A 17,907-nucleotide genomic window follows, 5' to 3' on the forward strand; every position below is an offset into this window, starting at 1 on the left:
TCTGGCCCTTTCCTAGGGAGGGAGCATCTGTCCTGGTCCATGGGACTGAAGGCACAGATTCGACACTACAGGTGACCTCGCTGGCTCAGATCATCCTAGATCCCAGATGCAGGACTATCCGCGGTTTTGAAGCTCTGGTTGAGAGGGAGTGGCTGCAGGTAAGAGCTGACGAATTGCTAGCTCCTGGATGCAGTGAGGAGCCCACAGTAAGAAGTACTCTGCTCAGAAACAAAAGGGCAAATTCATGGTGGAGAGGTCTGCCAGTGGCTGTTGGTTGGGACAGCTGCTGCCCCCTTCCCTCTTAGCAACCCTATAGGTAATCCTGATCAAATCCGGATTTGATTTAGATCAAATCGATTTAAATCACAGTTTAAATCACTAGTCAGTAAGACTTGATTTAAACCATCTTTTTACAGAAGGACTCATTCTTGCTGGTATAATATTAATATTTACAACTGGAGGAAGGTTTCATTTTTGGAATAATAAATTTTCAGAGTAGTTTTTACAGTTACAGTCAAAAATTACTGATTTGGTTATACTATTAGAAAGACATAGATAATTATGAAATTATTGTGAGGTTTAATAAGTTAACTGTTTACATTTGGGCAACTTTTCTGCTGTACTTTATTGGAAGGAGAAGAGTAATCATTTCCTTAATAACAATTTAAACAATTTATTTTACTAAAACAATAACATTCTAGCATATGTATCCATGTTTGTTAACTGATGGGGTTGAACAATTTTTTATTTTTATTTTTAAAAACTTAGACTGAGTTTTAGCACACATAAAAAACTTAAAACATATATTTTATTAATTTTACCAAAAAAGAAAGATTACAATAAAACAACAAACATCAAAACATCAACAAACACCAACATTCAAACAACACAAACAAACAATCAAAACACAACCAAAAAACAGAAAAAGGAGAAATATTACAAACCTAAAAGAACTTAAGAAAAATTTACCATAAAAAGGAAAAAAAAAGCTCTTTTCAAATTCACATCCTTTATAACCTTTAAATCATTGATTTTTATCCACCCTGATCCTGATGCCCCCCCCCCCCCGGAAATGGGTACCACCCACTTTAGGAACCATTGCTTCAGATTATTTATGCGAAAGGTAAAAGACACAAGTGTCAACACCGATCCTTTGGGGACTCCACTTTCTGTGCCCATCCTGCCAAATGGGAGAAGAGTCCATTTATCCCCATCCTGGGCTTCCTGCTTCTTAACCAGCCCCTGATCCCGAAGAGTTGCTGGCGTTTGAATTCAACATGCCACATTCACCTCCCTCCTGCCCGCTTGGCAGCTTTGCGCTTGACTGTACCCCCTCCGGTGCATTCGCTCGTGGTGAGATGTGCTGCGACATTTCTTGCAAAACAATCACCAGCTGGAAAACCGTGGCCTGCATCCCTGCGCTGGCCCTCCGTTCCCAGCAACTGCCGACTCGCGGCAGTCAGCTCGAAGCGCCTCGCTTTTCGCCCCTTGTAACAAAACATTAAGCGACCCGCACGAGACGCATCCATGCATGTCTGGGTTGACGTTTTAATCTGTCAAAACGGAGGCTTGTAAGGGGAAATGACTCGGATGCATATCAGCGCACGTTTAGCTATCAAGTGCACGACCTGCTTCAGAAAATTGAAAAGACGTGTGCGGCACAGCGGGGAGCTACTAGTGTGTGGACAGGAAGCGCTAACTGCAGAAGACTGGCAAGAGAAGCCCGACAGCAGGATCAGATCGAAGGTTCAGCTAGTCCAGCTTCCCATCGCCATCCAGTGGCCAACCAGATGCCCTGATGAAAGCCTGAATGCAACAGGAATCTTCACCACTTGGCACTCCTAGTAGTTGGCATTCAGGGGCATACTGCCCCCAACAGAGGAGGAAGAACACATCCATTGTGGCTAGTAGCCACTGTCGACATGCAGAGGGCCAGGAGGCCAGCTGACAAACCCCAGCTGTACCGTCTCCATCCATCGGCCCGTGCTCCGACGTAAATCAGCAACCTGGACTACGCACACAGAATAGGCATGAGGCTTGTGAAGTCATACATTAACTACAGATTTATTAAACATAAATCAGAACAAAGAAACATGTCGTCTCTCTCTCTCATGTCGTCTCAGAGAGAACAGCAAAAGCTATACACAAACGGAAGTTCCCAGGAAGCTGTGCCGGAATGTAAACAGATATGTGACACGCAACAATCTCATGCTGACTACAGATTTATTAAACATAAACCAGAACAAAGAAACATGTTGTCTCTCCCTCTCTCATGTCGTCTCAGAGAGAACAGCAAAAGCAAAACTATACACAAACGGAAGTTCCCAGCAAGCGGTGCTGGAATGTGACACGCAACAATCTCATGCCTGTTCCTTAAGGTGGAATGGAAATGTCAACACCTTTTACATCCATGAATTTGCCTAAACCTTCTTCCAAAGCCATCCTAGTTGTTGGCCATGACTGCATTAAGTTGGAGCAATTTCCACTCTTTTAAGTAGCTCCAGCTGTCAGCTGCCTCTGGGATGTTCACAAAGGGGGGGGGACTAAGAGCCCTTCCTGTTTGATCCCCAGTAGTTGGTATTCTCTAGTACACTGGTTCTTGCTCTGGAGGTTCCACTTAGCTGTCACCGTCCCTTTTGACTTTGAATAAACCTTACAGATATTTCCACTTCTGGGGCATTTTTCCATCAAGGGTGATATCCAACAAAGTCGCTCTACTAGCAGAAGGACTTCTGGCTGCAGCATCAAACTCCTCCACTCTTTTCCACACATGCACCTCTTAAATCTATTCTGGTTGTTCACCCAGTTCTGCAGAGCAGATCTGCGGAGGGTGCAGGGAGAGAGGGAGGAGAAGTTCCATGATGGAGGCAGAAATCCTTGAACTTCTAGCAGAATGACTGTGGCCACCTTAACAATCAACCATCACATAACCCCTACTGTATCCTACTGTAACTAAGCCTGCAATTGAAATAAATGCACATTCTTCCTCCAGTTACTCACAACTCCATACCTGGCCTCTGTTTGCTCCCCGGACTTAAATTGTAAGCTCCTTGTGGGCAGGGACCTGACCCATTACTGTGATTTGGAAAGTGCCACGCACTTTTCTGCTTATGCATAGAATTTCCTCTCTGCAACCCAGCAAAAAGACATACTGTATTTTTTGCTCTATAAGACTCACTTTTTCCATCCTAAAAAGTAAAGGAAAATGTGTGTGCGTCTTATGGAGCAAATGCAGGCTGCGCATCTATCCCAGAAGCCAGAACAGCAAGAGGGATTGCTGCCTTCACTGCACAGCGATCCCTCTTGCTGTTCTGGCTTCTGAGATTAGAATATTTTTTTTCTTGTTTTCCACCTCCGAAAACTAGGTGCGTCTTGTGGTCTGGTGTGTCTTATAGAGCGAAAAATACGGTGCTATATGGTGCCTCTTTCCATCAGAATTCTTTGTTTTTTAGGCTTTCCATGTTACAGATTTTTAAAAGAACTCTTTCCTAGCTGTACCCTTTGCTCTGCCTAACGAAAGTCCCTCTCTCTATTTATCTTTTGCCCCTGCAGGCCGGCCACCCATTCCAGCAGCGCTGTGCCCAGTCTGCCTACTCCAACAGCAAGCAGAAGTGGGAGGCCCCCGTCTTCCTGCTCTTCCTGGACTGCGTCTGGCAGATCCTCCGCCAGTTCCCCTGCTCCTTCGAGTTCAACTACCACTTCCTGATCATGCTCTTCGAGCATTCGTACGCCTCCCAGTTCGGCACTTTCCTGGGCAACAATGAAAGCGAAAGGTAGGTGAGCTTTTTGCTTCTGGGGTTCCATGAGGCAAAGAGGGAGGGCTGTCGGCATCCTAGGCAGTCTCAGTTGCGCTCTGCATCATGGATGAGAAAACACGGAGGGATGTAGGGGTCTAGGCAGTCTCAGTTGCACTGTGCAATATGGATGAGGCGCATAATGAGGAATATACAAGCCTCTTGGCAGTGGCATAAAAGGCAATCAGTAAATCAATACAGTGATACCTCGGGTTACAGACGCTTCAGGTTACATACGCTTCAGTGAGCCAGTGTGGTGTAGTGGTTTAGAGCGGTGGACTCGTAATCTGGGGAACCGGGTTCGCTTCCCCGCTCCTCCACATGCAGCTGCTGGGTGACCTTAGGCTAGTCACACTTCTCTGAAGTCTCTCAGCCCCATTCACCTCACAGAGTGTTTGTTGTGGGGAGGAAGGGAAAGGAGAATGTTGGCCGCTTTGAGACTCCTTCGGGTAGTGATAAAGCGGGATATCAAATCCAAACTCCTCCTCCTTCAGGTTACAGACTCCGCTAACCCAGAAATAGTACCTCGGGTTAAGAACTTTACTTCAGGATGAGAACAGAAATCTCGCAGCGGCGGCACAGAGGCAGCAGGAGGCCCCATTAGCTAAAGTGGTGCTTCAGGTTAAGAACAGTTTCAGGTTAAGAATGGACCTCCGGAACGAATTAAGTACTTAACCCGAGGTACCACTGTAATTATGATCATCACTGATTTCTTAATCAATTGCTTACATCCAGTAATCTTCCTTTTTTATTTTTACTGAGCTTCTGAGCTAGTTTAGAGTTTTGCTTTGTAGGATATCGGGTGACTAGCAGGTAGTGAACCGCCGAGTGGTATACAAATGAAATAAATAATCATAACAGTGTGTGGGCCTGAATTTTTGTGCAAAGCCTCCGTATTTATATCTCGGAGGTGACCTTGAACTGTATAATAACAACCCGCTAATCCACACGCACTTATGTTTCCCACCACAAGGGGGAAGCCGTGCATCACGTTGCTGGGCAGTGTTGCTGAAACATCGCTTTTATTTGCACAGAGTAGCAAAGAGGCACATTTTCTAAATTTCTACATTTGCAAAACAGGCTTTACTGCCTTGCTCTTCATTGGCCCCTGCGAGAGTTCCCTCACACCTGCCTTTGGCTTATTCTACTGTTTTCCCTGGGGTCAGTGTTGGTATCCAGAGTTTGGTTCCCCCTTGATTCCATGGGAATTTAGTCAAAGGCAGCATGAAGTTCTCTTGTTTCTGCCTTCTCACATGCCCTGTACAGAGAGTGTGTGTGTGAGAGAGAGATCCATCTTCCTCTAGGTTGTTTGCAAATTTGCAGAGAAATTAGAGGAAAGATTTGGCAACAAGCCGGTGACTCCCATGCTTTCTGAACCCTTGGGCTTGACTTAGTGAAGGGAGTTGATGTTTTTTATGCTCAAAAGAGACATGTGGCTGACGGCTGGTCTCTTTGCCAGGTGTAAGCTCAAGCTGCCCCAGAAGACGATGTCCCTGTGGTCCTGGGTGAATCGGCCGGAAGAGCTCAACAGATTCAAGAACCCCCTCTTTGAGGCCAACAGCCTGGTCATCTGGCCTTCTGTGGCACCGCAGAGCCTGCAGCTCTGGGAAGGTAGGTGGTTCCCAAGGTGGCTTAGAGAGGTTCTATCACAGAAACATCTGCCTTTGGTCATTCCCTAAGTTGGTGAGGCTCATTTGACAACAGTGAGAAACATCGGCCCAGTCCTCTGGAACTCTCTGCCATTAGATATTCAGCAGGTGCCTTCTGTTCCTGCTTTTAAACACCTGCTTAAAACTCATCTATCCTGCCAGGCCTATGCAGGCAGTTAATAATACACAACGGTTCACTGATGTCTATTTTAAGCTTTTTATGGTTTTATTGTTCGCTTTTGTTGCTTTAAACTGCTCCAATATGTGTGGTTTTTTTAATGACACAGTACTATACATTTTTTTTTGTAAATAAATAAGATGCCAGCATGTTGCCCCTGGGCACTAGTGTGCCTGCCTTTCCCCGCAGAGGATCTCGGGAAGTATCCTCTCAAAAATCCACAATGCGTGAGAAACCATTTAATCTTCCTGCCCAGTTCCTGTTTGCACTCACTCAGCCTCTCCTGCATTGAGCACCCAGTCAACACGGTCACGTTTCATTGGATGCCAGGATTAGATGCCCACCCAGCCTTCTATTCCGAACGGTGTAGAGGTGCAAAGCGCTTCTCACTTCAAGGATTTCCTCCTCTTGGAGTCCCATTCCCATACGTTCACCACCAGAGGTCCTGCTCCATTTCCTCCTCTCATCACAGGTTTGGCAACAGGGCACAGCATGTTTCAATGATTACGTGGCCTTTCTTTTCTTGGACTGCGGGAGAAAAGTTGCATGACCTTTTCACCCTCTGCTAGCGGGAAAACCAGCTGTGCAAAGGGGATTTTGAGCAGATAAAAGTGCCTGGGAGGACATTGTGGTTAGAGTGTTCAGACTATGACCTGGGAGACCCGAGTTCAAATTCCCAATCAGGCATAATGTTCGCTGGGTGACCTTGCACCAATCACTGTCTCTCCCCCTTACAGGGTTATTGTTAAAGGCGAAATGTGGATGAAAGATTTATATATCACCCTTTACACAGGTGGTTTACGATAAAAACTGGTCAAGAAGAATACAATTAAAAAGCCACAACCCATTAAAACACACAAAAATCACTAAATGCCATTTGTTAATAGCAGTAGCAATCTGGTCTCCTGAAATAAAATTACTTTCCCAAGTACAGGAAACTGATCCTACTTTAGTCTCCAACCTTCCTTTTTCTTTTCTTTTCTTTTCTTTTCTTTTCTTTTCTTTTCTTTTCTTTTCTTTTTTTTTTTTTTGGTCTTCATCTTAAAAACTACTCCCTTTTGGCCTTCCAGATTGCTGTTTCTACATCTTACCTATTTTTTTGTGTCCTCCAGTTGCTTCCATTCCCTCACCCCTGTGCCCCAGTACAACATAGCTGTCAACTTTTCCCTTTTCTTGCGAGGAATCCTATTCGGAATAAGGGAATTTCCCTTTAAAAAAGGGAAACGTTGACCGCTATGCAGTACAAAGACTTAAGTTCACAGTCTAAAGTTTTGGCACGTTACATTTTGTGTGTTATTCCATATCTCTCAATTGTCTGAGAAAAAAAAAATCTCTCCCACACCAGGTGTCTTCCTCCGCTGGAACCGGTCGTCCAAATTCCTGGATGAATCCTACGAAGAAATGATCAACATCATCAAGTACAATAAGGAGCTGCAGGTGAAAGTCAATCTGCTGAGGCGGCAGCTGGCCGAGCTGGAGACGGACGACACCACGCAGGAAGACGGGGTGCCGGAGAGCCCCTGAGGCTGCACCAGGCTCCCTGCCATGGGCCAGATTGTCCCCCTTTCTCTGTCGGGCAAGTCGCCCCCACACACTATAAAGCACTAAACCCTCCAAGACTTGCATGCGCTCGAGCTCCTTTCTGGTGCAGTCGAGTCGAACATTCCTCCCCCTCCACACACCCTCCGATGTCTTTATTATTATTATTATTATTATTATTATTGCATCTCAGTTCCTCACTTGACACTGTTTTCTCCCCCTCTCTCACCTCCCCCTTCTGTTTGGAATGGCGACATTTCTCTTTTGTTTACAGGAGAAGACTCTTGATTTAATTCAGCTGACTGTCCTCTCCCGGCAGCTCTTGCCACCTCTAATAAATGGTGTGTATAGTTCCAGTGTCAGCGCTAGCCGCTCCCAAACCTCATCCCCCTGTGGCATTCAGCAGGGGGTGCCTTTTGGTCTTTTGACTTGAGAGAGGTTTCATTCATTCAGGACTTGGCGGGCGCCTTGCGCTCTTTGCCTGGCCTGAGAAAGGCTGTCTTGATGACGCGTCTATCCTGCTTCTCCCAAACGCATGGGTTTTGATTTTTGATTTTGTTCCTGGGCTAGACAGCTTGCTTCAGCTTAATCCCAAATCCAAATAGCATCTTTCCGTGCTTGGCATTGAGGCACACAGACGGTAAACGTGGAGAGGATCTCTCGCAAAAGGCAGGGACTCCTTTCCACCACTTTCCTTGGGTGCCTCCTACACCATCCTGAAATCTTAATTTGGATATCTGAATGGGCACAAGATAAAATGTATGGTAGAGCCCTTTAAGGACCGTACCACTTCACGCTATGGGGGAGGGGGGTGTTGTTGGAAGGTTGTCCATTGTGTTTGCGGGAGAGTTTGTTCTTAAGCCTGCATGTGGAAAGTGAGAATGGCTTGCCAGCTTTGCATAAAGGCATGAGCGGAGAAGACCAAAGACCCACCTAGTCCAGCATCCCGTTTTCTCACAGTCTGATGCATCCAGGAAGCCCCCAAGTAGGAGGTGAGTCCAGCGGCCCTTCCTGCTGTTCTCCCAAAGCAAGTGACGTTCAGAATCCTGTTTGCTGGCCTCCCACAGGCACCTGGGTGGCCACTGAGAACAGGCCATTGGCCTGGTCCAGCAGGCACTTACAGGATAGGTGCTAAGCAAATCATTCCTCGAGTGCAGCTTTGGATTTCGGCTTATGTTGCAGAACTCTCCTGCATGCCCCCCTGAATCTTTCCCAGGGGTTCCCCCAAGCCTTGGGATCCGAATTAGGGAGGGCACAGGGAGGGCAGTTCCTATTGCGCAAGCAGGAAACTTTGCTCCGAAGGGACAGGGCAGCTGAACAAACCCCAGACAATGTTTCTGCTACGGAGGAAACATCCAAACTGACGGTCCTCTCGCTTGCTCCCAGGAGCAGCACGTTGTACTCTGTGCTGACCTACCTGCCTCAAACCAGCCTCCACCAACCTGGGGCCCTCCGGATGTTTTAGACTCCCTTCATACCCCCAAGGAATTGTAGTTCTGGAGGGCGCACCAGGTTTGTGAATGCTGGTGAGGCTCTCGGCTCTGAGGATCAGCATGCGTCCCATGTAGGAAGAAGCATGCCAAAGCCATGGCTCCATAATCTCCCAAACGTGATTGTTGCATATGTTATTTAATAGGAAGAAAACGGAGGTTAAGCCATGATGGCAAGTGTGCTTTGCAAAGCCTTATCCTAATGCCATGAAATCTTAAGACTTGCTCTGTGGGCGATGAAGCCCAGGATTTAAAAGCTTCCAAGTGGAGTAACGGAATTCCAGCCCACCCAACTGAACAGGGAAGCCCCTATGTTTGCTGTCTGGGATAGATTCCGAATAGGGTAGATTCTGAATATCTGCTAGGCTTGCTGTTCCCAGCTTAGCTCGCACATGCAGTCAGTTTGGTGTGGGTTGAGCTCTCTTCTCTGATCCTGTGGATCTAAGGCCTGCTCATGGAATCAGGATCTCCAGATAACCATCTCCTCTGCTGTGTGTGTCTTTGCACCTGCTAATCCTTTGGCAATGGGTGACTAACGCTTGGTGTGGCCACTGCCATCGCGTCTTATTGTGGAACCTCGAGTGAGTCAGCCTTTTGGAGAATGTTGCTGTGCTTTTTGGCTGTGTGGTTTGAATATATATATATATTATAGCTCCTCCTGTGGCTTAAAATCTTTGCCACCCTTTTCAGGTGGCTGTGGCCTAGATGCTTTTTTCTGACTACCATCTATACAGCTGTTTTGCCTCCTAGTATTGAAATGCTTTTATGGCCTGCTTCCACCCCACTTCCTGCAGACTCCCGATCTCTTAACCCTCTCCTCCTCTCATACAGCCCCTCCTCATCTGAAGTGGTGTGAAATTCCTCAAGCCCCCTCTCTGGATAGTTGTCTCCTCTTGCCATGGGTCCCAGCCAAACTGACAACTCTCGCTTCCCTCACAGAACCAGGACACCAAATGTTTGCTGGGCAGCTGGAACACGTCGCCGCATCAGCTCAGCCATTTGCTGTCAGGGCTTCCCTCCCACCCCAACAGATGCAAAAGATGATTGGATCTAACAAGAGGCGCTTTTGCGAAACCAGTGGTTCATTGCCAACCAATATTTTTATGGTGCTGAAATACAGGTTCCACTGTCGCTTACTGAGCTTGGCAAAGTGCTTCCTGGAGAGGTTACAACTTGTTCCTCCTTAGAACTTGCCGCTGCCCGGGAGGACGGATATTCTAAATCTGAAATGGGCAATTGACGGTTGTTACCTGACTTGCATATCTCCCCCATTCTGTCTCTTGGGGGTGGGGAGGAATCCCTGCACTTAGGGACAGTGTCATTGCCATTCCCAATAGCACACATTTTTGTCCTTCTTGGAGAGGGCAAGCACATCCTGGGCTAACCAGCTACAGCCCCTGTTGGTGCTTGCAATGAACACTCCATCCCAGGTCTTTTGGCGTGGACAGAGCGCTGGGCGGAGAGGCAGGGATTTCTCTTATTTGGGTTGGTGCAAGGAGAAGGCAGTCCTACCTTCCCCCAAGCCGCAGGGGGGAGCTCAGAGCTGCTGGGCACCCTCAAAGTCTTTGCCAAGTAGGCCTGTAGACACCTTACCTTGGCTTTGCATCACATTGCAGTGTAAAAGGGACAGAGCTGGTTGAAAATGTGCCGTGTTAGTGGTTTTCTTCCTCCTCGGGCGTTTCCAGGGGAAAGAGTAAAATCTCAGGGTAAAAGGATGCTCAGTTTGAGTGCATTTGCTGTTAGCTTCAGCTTGTGTTCTCTTCCGTTAGACCCCCCCCCCAAGGATGGGGGTTCCTGTGACTTTCCAGAGGGACTCCCCAAGCCCCATTAGCTCTAGCCAGCATGTCCAGTGGTCAGGGGTGAAGGGAGCTGTATCCCAAAAACCTTTGGAGGGCCATAGGCTCCTTGCCCCTGCCCTAGTTGCATCCTAGCTCTGTCCCCACTCGTCTTCAGCCCTGATCTATGGGGCATCATCCTTATGCTCCCAGTCTCTTTCAGTTTTGGGCAATAAACTGGAGGAGAATTGGAGCCCTTATAGACACAGGTTTCTCTTCAGATCGTATAAATCTTTCGCCTTTTACTTATAGAAACAGTTCAGTTTCTGGAGGCCTAAGAAAGATCAAACCTAATTCCAGAACTGGTTTCAGTTTCAGTCCCTTCTCAAATTTGCCTGGTTTTGAAATTCTTCTTCTTCTTCTTCTTCTTCTTCTTCTTCTTCTTCTTCTTCTTCTTGCTTATTCTTAAAGGATTTTTTAAAAGCTCGTTCATAATCTTTGAAGGCTGGCACTGTATGGTTCTTAATCTCGATTGCACTGTTTGAAAACAGCTAATCTTTTGGTGCTTTTAATTTTTTTAAGTATCTGGTTAAAGGGAGTTGTACATACAGTCTGTAATATTATTATTATTTTATTTTATTTTTATTATTTCATGTTGTTTGCTTGGTTTTGAAACTGTTTGGTGAATGTTGCCAGCCAAAGCATTAATCATGTTGATTCCAGTTGTTAGAAGCCCATGTGAGTTTCATTGGGGCAAAGGATCTTGGGACTGCCCGGGACTCCCCTGAAGGCATCTTTTCCAAGTGCATTTCTACACTACAAAGAATTCTGGGAATTGTAGTCCTGGGAGATGATTGGGAATTCTTCCAGATGTATTCCAAAAAGCCTTCACAGAATCAAAGTTCCTAATGATTGGACCTGTCATAAATCCCCTCTCCCATTTTTATTTTTCTGTATATATACATAGGTGTTGGTTAAAAATTGGTGTGAGGACACCAAAATCTGCTTGGCTGCTTGTTTTTGGAAGTTATTATTTCTCACCCAGCTAAAGCAGTAAAGCTGCATTTTCTTCCTTTCTTTCTTTGATGCTGTTGCAACGGGTGACATGAAATTATGCTACTGATAATTTTTTCCCTCAAGTTCACTACTGTACCAAGAATGATATTCAGCTACATTTGCTCAGAGTAGGCCCACTGAAATGAATGAACACAGCCAAGTTAAGACCATTAATTTCAATAGGTCTGCTCTTGAGTAAAGCATAGCTTAATACCACCCCAAATCTTCAACCTATTTCTAATGGATGATATGAGTTATGGGCTCGGTGAGTTACTGTGAAAACAGAGAAAAGCTATTTTTGAGTAGTCAAATTCCTAACTGTCTAGCTGTACATCTCCCTCCTTGAATGCTTGCATCTGAAGAAATTGGTGAGCTTGCTGTGATTGATAGGTGTCAGATTCTTGTCATGTTGCAGATGTGTTCCTGTTCCGATTTCCACTTTGTCGGGTCCCCCTCTTTAAATGTTTTGAAGTTACGGCTTCATCCTGGCATTCAAGAAGACTCTGCTACTTTGATTTTTGAAATTAGCACACGTTTCGGAAACAACTCGTTCCCTTGTTGGATCAATCCATATTCTTCTACCACGTGGGTCTCTGAACCTCTGCTGTTCCAAAGTAAGAGGCCCGGGTAGCTGCTTACTTTTCAAGTACTTGGCATTGTGATGTGCCCTTGCAGGACATATAACCCGCCACCATAATTAATGTGCTTAGCAGAAATGCTCAAGAGCTTTAAATTTGGCCCACGTTGCTTTGCTATGGTTGTATCAGCTTGGATGCATCCCTGCTGGTGTGGCTAACACTTGAAATTGTGTGAGGTTGCACAAATGCCCAGACCCGAATGTTGATGGAGAACTCGCCAAATTCACTGCGTCACCAACTGTACTTTGCCAGAGGGAGATCAGGATAGCAGAGGGGGAAGGCAAGGTCTCACATTGGGTTCCTGGGACCGTGGAAGAAGGAAAGACTTCAGCAATGATGGAGCCAATCACTTATTCCACTTGTGTCCGTGGGTGATATGAGTTATGGGCTCAGTGAGTTACTGTGAAAACAGAGAAAAGGGATGCCTTCTGAAAGCTTTGCTCGAGGCTTCCCAAACTGCTGGTGCCAGTCCTCCTCTTAAATTTGGGAGCTTGTGCAACCTTCAAAACGCAAAGCCTTTTAAGTAATCCTACTCGCCAGAGCATGAGCCAGGTGGAAACCTATAGCTACCCCTGCTACCCTTACCTCCAGCCAATATCTCTCATATCTTAATTATTCTGTTGGATGCTCTTGAGAAAGGTAGAATGTAGGAAGCCATGGTCGACCTTCCAAAGGGAAACACTTTTGTCGTAGATTGTTTGCATCGAACGCTGAACATTTCTGATTGTACCCAAGCTTTACTGTCTCCCATGCGGCTTGGGGTGCCTGGATGTAGTGACCCTGCCCTTCAGCAGCACATAGGACAGCCCCACAAGTGTGTACACAGTTTGCCAAAAATGACTTGATTTTGCACGTACAGTAGTGGGCATTGCACCTTTTACTGGGAGGGCTGCAGTTTGATTGTATTTGGGACTGAGCGTTTTCTTGAATGTGGCAATCTTGTTTTCAAGTGCACTACTGTCTATTGTCTCCTCCATCTCTGTTATTTAATGGCATATTGGCGCCTTGATGCTTTCTTAAGCCTTGCAAAAGAAAAAAAGAAAAAAAGAAAAAGCAGTGCTTTTCTTTATGAAGCAGGAAAACTCCAGTATATTAGCAGATCTTTGTGCAGCGGAGTAGAACCATTGTAGCCTACTGTACCACACCGTGTCTGTTAACGATTTACAAACTAAGTTGTAACTGCATCTCAGTCCTAAATGTGGGCCTTCTGCTGCTTCCGAGTTTTCATTTTTCAAGCGAACCAAACCTGGGAGCATCTGGGGGAAATCGTGCGCTCGCATGCTGGAGAATGTTTGCCGTTTTCTGTACAGAATCTGGAAACGCTGTTACACGGCCTTTTGTCAGAGAGGGGAATAAATTTTAAAAAGAGAGTGGGGAAGGGGTTGAAGTTTATTTGTCTGTTTTAGGAAATCTGCAGTGGAAAAATAGCTATCAAACTTTGCTTTTAGATTTGTGGGTGTAGCGTAAATGATCTCAATTAAAATATTTAAAGACTTTTTTTGCTACACTTGTATCTTTCTTGTCTGCCTTTCCAGTGTCATTTATTTTATGAAATTTGCGAGGAATTCGCATTCAAACATGTATGCATGCAGATTAGATCATTGTGTTACCAACTCCTGGAGATTCACTCCCTCCCTCCCCACACTTTCTAAATATATCCTGCCTTCTGGGAGAAACCGTTTGGATCAGTATTTTTATACTGCTTTTTAGCCATAACTGTCTCTAAGCCAAGCATAGGCATACTCGGCCTTCCAGATGTTTTTGGCCTACAACTCCCATCATCCCTAGCTATCAGGAGCAGTGGTCAGGGATGATAGGAATTGTAGTCCCAGAACATCTGGAGGGCCGAGTTTGCCTATGCCTGCTCTAAGCGGTTCACATCAACAAGGCCAGAAGTATAGGTAGGGTTGCCATATTTCAGAAAGTAAAACCAGGACACCCTGAAAGTTGTTGAGCTTTTTTTTTCTAGGCAAACCACAAAACTATTGTGCTTTTAAAGGAAATCAATGGGAAATCCAAATATAAGGCAACCCTAGTAATATTGCCCTCAATAGTAATGAATCCAGGATACCAGGTGCTGATGCTGGCATTCAACAATGGTACCTTTTGGCTCCTGCCTCTGCTCCCTTGAAAGGTGGTGGTAACAAAAGCCAATATTGGGGGCAGATGATGCTCAGAGTCCTCTCCTAAGCCCAACAAATGTTCCTCAAGCTGCTATAAGCAAGAGAGAGAGAAAGAGCTATGAACCAGGAAGTCCCTGGTTGCAAATCTCAGTACACCCATGAGCCCATTAGTGGTGTAGGAGAGCTGAAAAAAACATCATTGACAATCAACGCACTCCTTTGGTTTTGGATAGTACATGGGTAAAAGGTAAAGGGACCCCGACCATTAGGTCCAGTCGTGGCCGATTCTGGGGTTGTGGCGCTCATCTCACTTTACTGGCTGAGGGAGCCGGATTACAGCTTCCAGACCATGTGGCCAGCATGACTAAGCTGCTTCTGGCGAACCAGAGCAGCACACGGAAACACCATTTACCTTCCCGCTGGAGCGGTACCTATTTATCTACTTGCACTTTGATGAGCTTTTGAACTGCTAGGTTGGCAGGAGCAGGGACCGAGCAACAGGAGCTCACCCCATTGTGGGGATTCCAACCGCCGACCTTCTGATCAGCAAGTCCTAGGCTCTGTGGTTTAACGCACAGCGCCACCCGCGTCCCAGTACATGGGTAGACGACATCTAAAAATTCCTGGACACAAATTTTCATGGCCTCCTTGAGCTATGGCAGCTCATTTCCCATAAGTAATGTGTTTAGCATTAATTCTGGAAGTGTATACTCGATTCTGACCAAAACTAAGCCTGCTATAGCGTAATATACATCAGGAAGCTGTGCCTTGGGATAGATGATAGGAGAAACGAACCTGGGCTTGATCTTAAGTGGCACCCAAGACCTGATGCAAAATGCTGAACCAAGTGGGTATGGTGAATACAGTGCTACCAAGTTCAGCACAGCATGGTGGACTGTGTACTCTTTGACTTGCATAGCAATATACCGTACCTCCGGCATGCCCTTCTCTGTCTCTTCCTCTAGGATTTGTATCTGGAAATAAACATACCCCACCAAGTCTCTCCATTTCCACCAGGTTTCTGTTACATTCACCAAAATCTCCCTTGAAATCAAGCTCACTCATTTTGGCTTATAGGCTTCTAGTATTTGCACAGTAGAACCTATACTGTACATGATGTGTTGTTTCCCAATGTCTCTACCACCTCTGTTTTTGCTCCTGAGCATAAGCATTTGGGAAGTGTGGTCTTTTCCAAAGACAATTCTCCATCTTGATGGAAGGGAGTATGGGAGAAACGAAAGCAAGCGATCGAAACAAATGCAGTGATGCTGCAAGAGCAAGCCCAAAACATCTGTGTCGGGAAATGCAGAAGCATCCCTTTATGATACTGGCTTGGTTGCAAGCTGAACTTTCTTCCCCCACTCCCAAAAGAGAAATTGTCTGTGCAAACAAAGAAGTTGGTAGACCTGCTGACTCCTGCTTCAAAAGTGACAACTGACTAGATCAGTAAGGTAGGTTGTATAAAAGAGTATTGGGAAATGCTTCATAATGAATTGAAGAAAATGTTTAAAATTACTTTCTTAAAAAAACCCAGAGTCCTTTCTGTTGGGGGTAACTCAGACTGAAATCCCCAGGTGTCAGAAAAGGTTATTTATTTAGGTATGCAACAACTGCAGCCTCTGTTTTGTTAGCCCAGAAATGGAAAGTGAGCGAGGTTCCCACTAAAGAAGATTGGCAACTTAAATTGACAGAATATGCACAACTTGCAGACTTAACATATAGAATAAGAGAGCAAGAAGAACATATGTTTAAAGAAGATTGGAAAACATTTATTGAATATATGGGAAATAGCTGTGTACAGCTCAAAATGCTGGCAACATTAAGATAAGTTCAACACTGTAAGTAATCTTTGACGGATGCAAACCAATTGGAATAGTTTTTATATGGGATCAATTCCAATCTGTTACCTCCGAGGATGTGGACAGGCTGCTTGGACGAGTGAAACCGACCACCTGTCTTCTTGATCCTTGCCCATCCTGGCTGATAAAAGCGAGCCGGGAAGGGCTGGGCGATGGGCTTTGCGGGGTGGTGAATGCTTCCCTCTGTGAGGGAGCCTTCCCAGACCCGCTGAAAGAGGCGGTCATTAAACCGCTTCTTAAAAAAACATCTTTAGACCCGGCCAATTTGGCCAACTATCACCCAGTCTCAAATCTTCCATTCTTGGGCAAGGTGATTGAGCGGGTGATTGCTGAACAACTCCAAGCACGCCTGGAGGAAACGGACCATTTGGATCCCTTCCAATCGGGATTCAGGCCTCACCATGGGACTGAAACTGCCTTGGTCGCGCTGGTTGATGATCTCCGGCGGGCTAGGGACAAAGGTGAGAGCTGTTTCCTAGTTCTGCTGGATCTCTCAGCGGCCTTTGACACCATCGACCATAACATCCTTCTGGACCGTCTAGAGGGGCTGGGAGCTGGGGGCACTGTTATACAGTGGTTCCGCTCCTTCCTCCTGGGCCGTGTTCAGAAAGTGGTGGGGGGGGATGAGTGTTCAGACCCTTGGGCCCTCACTTGTGGGGTACCTCAGGGTTCCGTCCTCTCCCCCATGCTTTTTAACATCTATATGAAGCCGCTGGGAGAGATCATCAGGGGGTTTGGACTGGGTGTTCATCAGTATGCAGATGACACCCAGCTCTACCTCTCCTTTAAATCAGAACCAGTGAAGGCGGTGAAGGTCCTGTGTGAGTGCCTGGAGGCGGTTGGAGGTTGGATGGCGGCTAACAGATTGAGGTTGAATCCTGACAAGACAGAAGTACTGTTTTTGGGGGACAGGAGGCGGGCAGGTGTGGAGGATTCCCTGGTCCTGAATGGGGTAACTGTGCCCCTGAAGGACCAGGTGCGCAGCCTGGGAGTCATTTTGGACTCACAGCTGTCCATGGAGGCGCAGGTTAACTCTGTGTCCAGGGCAGCTGTCTACCAGCTCCACCTGGTACGCAGGCTAAGACCCTACCTTCCCGCAGACTGTCTCGCCAGAGTGGTGCATGCTCTGGTTATCTCACGCTTGGACTACTGCAACGCGCTCTACGTGGGGCTACCTTTGAAGGTGACCCGGAAACTGCAATTAATCCAGAATGCGGCAGCTAGACTGGTGACTGGGAGTGGCCGCCGGGACCACATAACACTGGTTCTGAGAGATCTGCACTGGCTCCCAGTACGTTTCCGAGCACGATTCAAAGTGTTGGTGCTGACCTTTAAAGCCCTAAACGGCCTCGGTCCTGTATACCTGAAGGAGCATCTCCACCCCCATCGTTCAGCCCGGACACTGAGATCCAGCGCCGAGGGCCTTCTGGCGGTTCCCTCATTGCGAGAAGTGAGGCTACAGGGAACCAGGCAGAGGGCCTTCTCGGTAGTGGCGCCCGACCTGTGGAACGCCCTCCCATCAGATGTCAAAGAGATAAAGAATTACCTGACATTCAGAAGACATCTTAAGGCAGCCCTGTTCAGGGAAGTTTTTAATATGTAATGCTGTATTGTTTTTAACACTGATTGGGAGCCGCCCAGAGTGGCTGGGGAAACTCAGCCAGATGGGCGGGGTATAAATAATAAATTATTATTATTATTATTATTATTATTATTATTATTATTATTATAGTTTTTGTAAAATATGTAGGGATGGAAGAGATGCAAAATGAACCATGGAAAGAGAAGGAGAGTCACTGATATGTA

At 46.3% G+C, this 17,907-nt stretch overlaps 2 protein-coding genes and 1 long non-coding RNA gene across 6 annotated transcripts in view; all 3 read left to right on the forward strand.

The window, feature by feature from the left end:
* MTMR9 (myotubularin related protein 9) overlaps nt 1–13,615 on the forward strand; it is a 32,559-nt gene extending 18,944 nt beyond the window's left edge. For all 3 annotated transcript variants that reach the window (XM_079968749.1, XM_079968748.1, XM_079968747.1), the window contains exons 8-11: nt 17–158; nt 3,553–3,773; nt 5,254–5,405; nt 6,967–13,615. In XM_079968749.1, coding sequence (XP_079824875.1) covers nt 17–158; nt 3,553–3,773; nt 5,254–5,405; nt 6,967–7,145 — 694 coding nt within the window. In that variant the 3' untranslated portion in view covers nt 7,146–13,615. The remainder of the gene's footprint in view (nt 1–16; nt 159–3,552; nt 3,774–5,253; nt 5,406–6,966) is intronic.
* LOC307211838 (L-threonine 3-dehydrogenase, mitochondrial-like) overlaps nt 1–17,907 on the forward strand; it is a 152,784-nt gene that overhangs the window by 102,022 nt on the left and 32,855 nt on the right. Inside the window, exon 1 of one of the 2 annotated variants that reach the window (XM_079968932.1) lies at nt 6,834–6,846. The exons of the other annotated variant lie outside the window; for it this stretch is intronic. The gene's annotated coding sequence lies outside the window, so the exon portion shown is untranslated. Of the gene's footprint in view, nt 1–6,833; nt 6,847–17,907 lie in introns of those variants that run through there. 2 annotated transcript variants of the gene reach the window in all.
* LOC307212113 overlaps nt 1–17,907 on the forward strand; it is a 150,771-nt gene that overhangs the window by 34,982 nt on the left and 97,882 nt on the right. The gene's annotated exons all lie outside the window — the stretch shown is intronic.

This window comes from Podarcis cretensis (assembly GCF_951804945.1).
Source record: "Podarcis cretensis genome assembly, chromosome: 3".
NCBI lineage: Eukaryota > Metazoa > Chordata > Lepidosauria > Squamata > Lacertidae > Podarcis > Podarcis cretensis.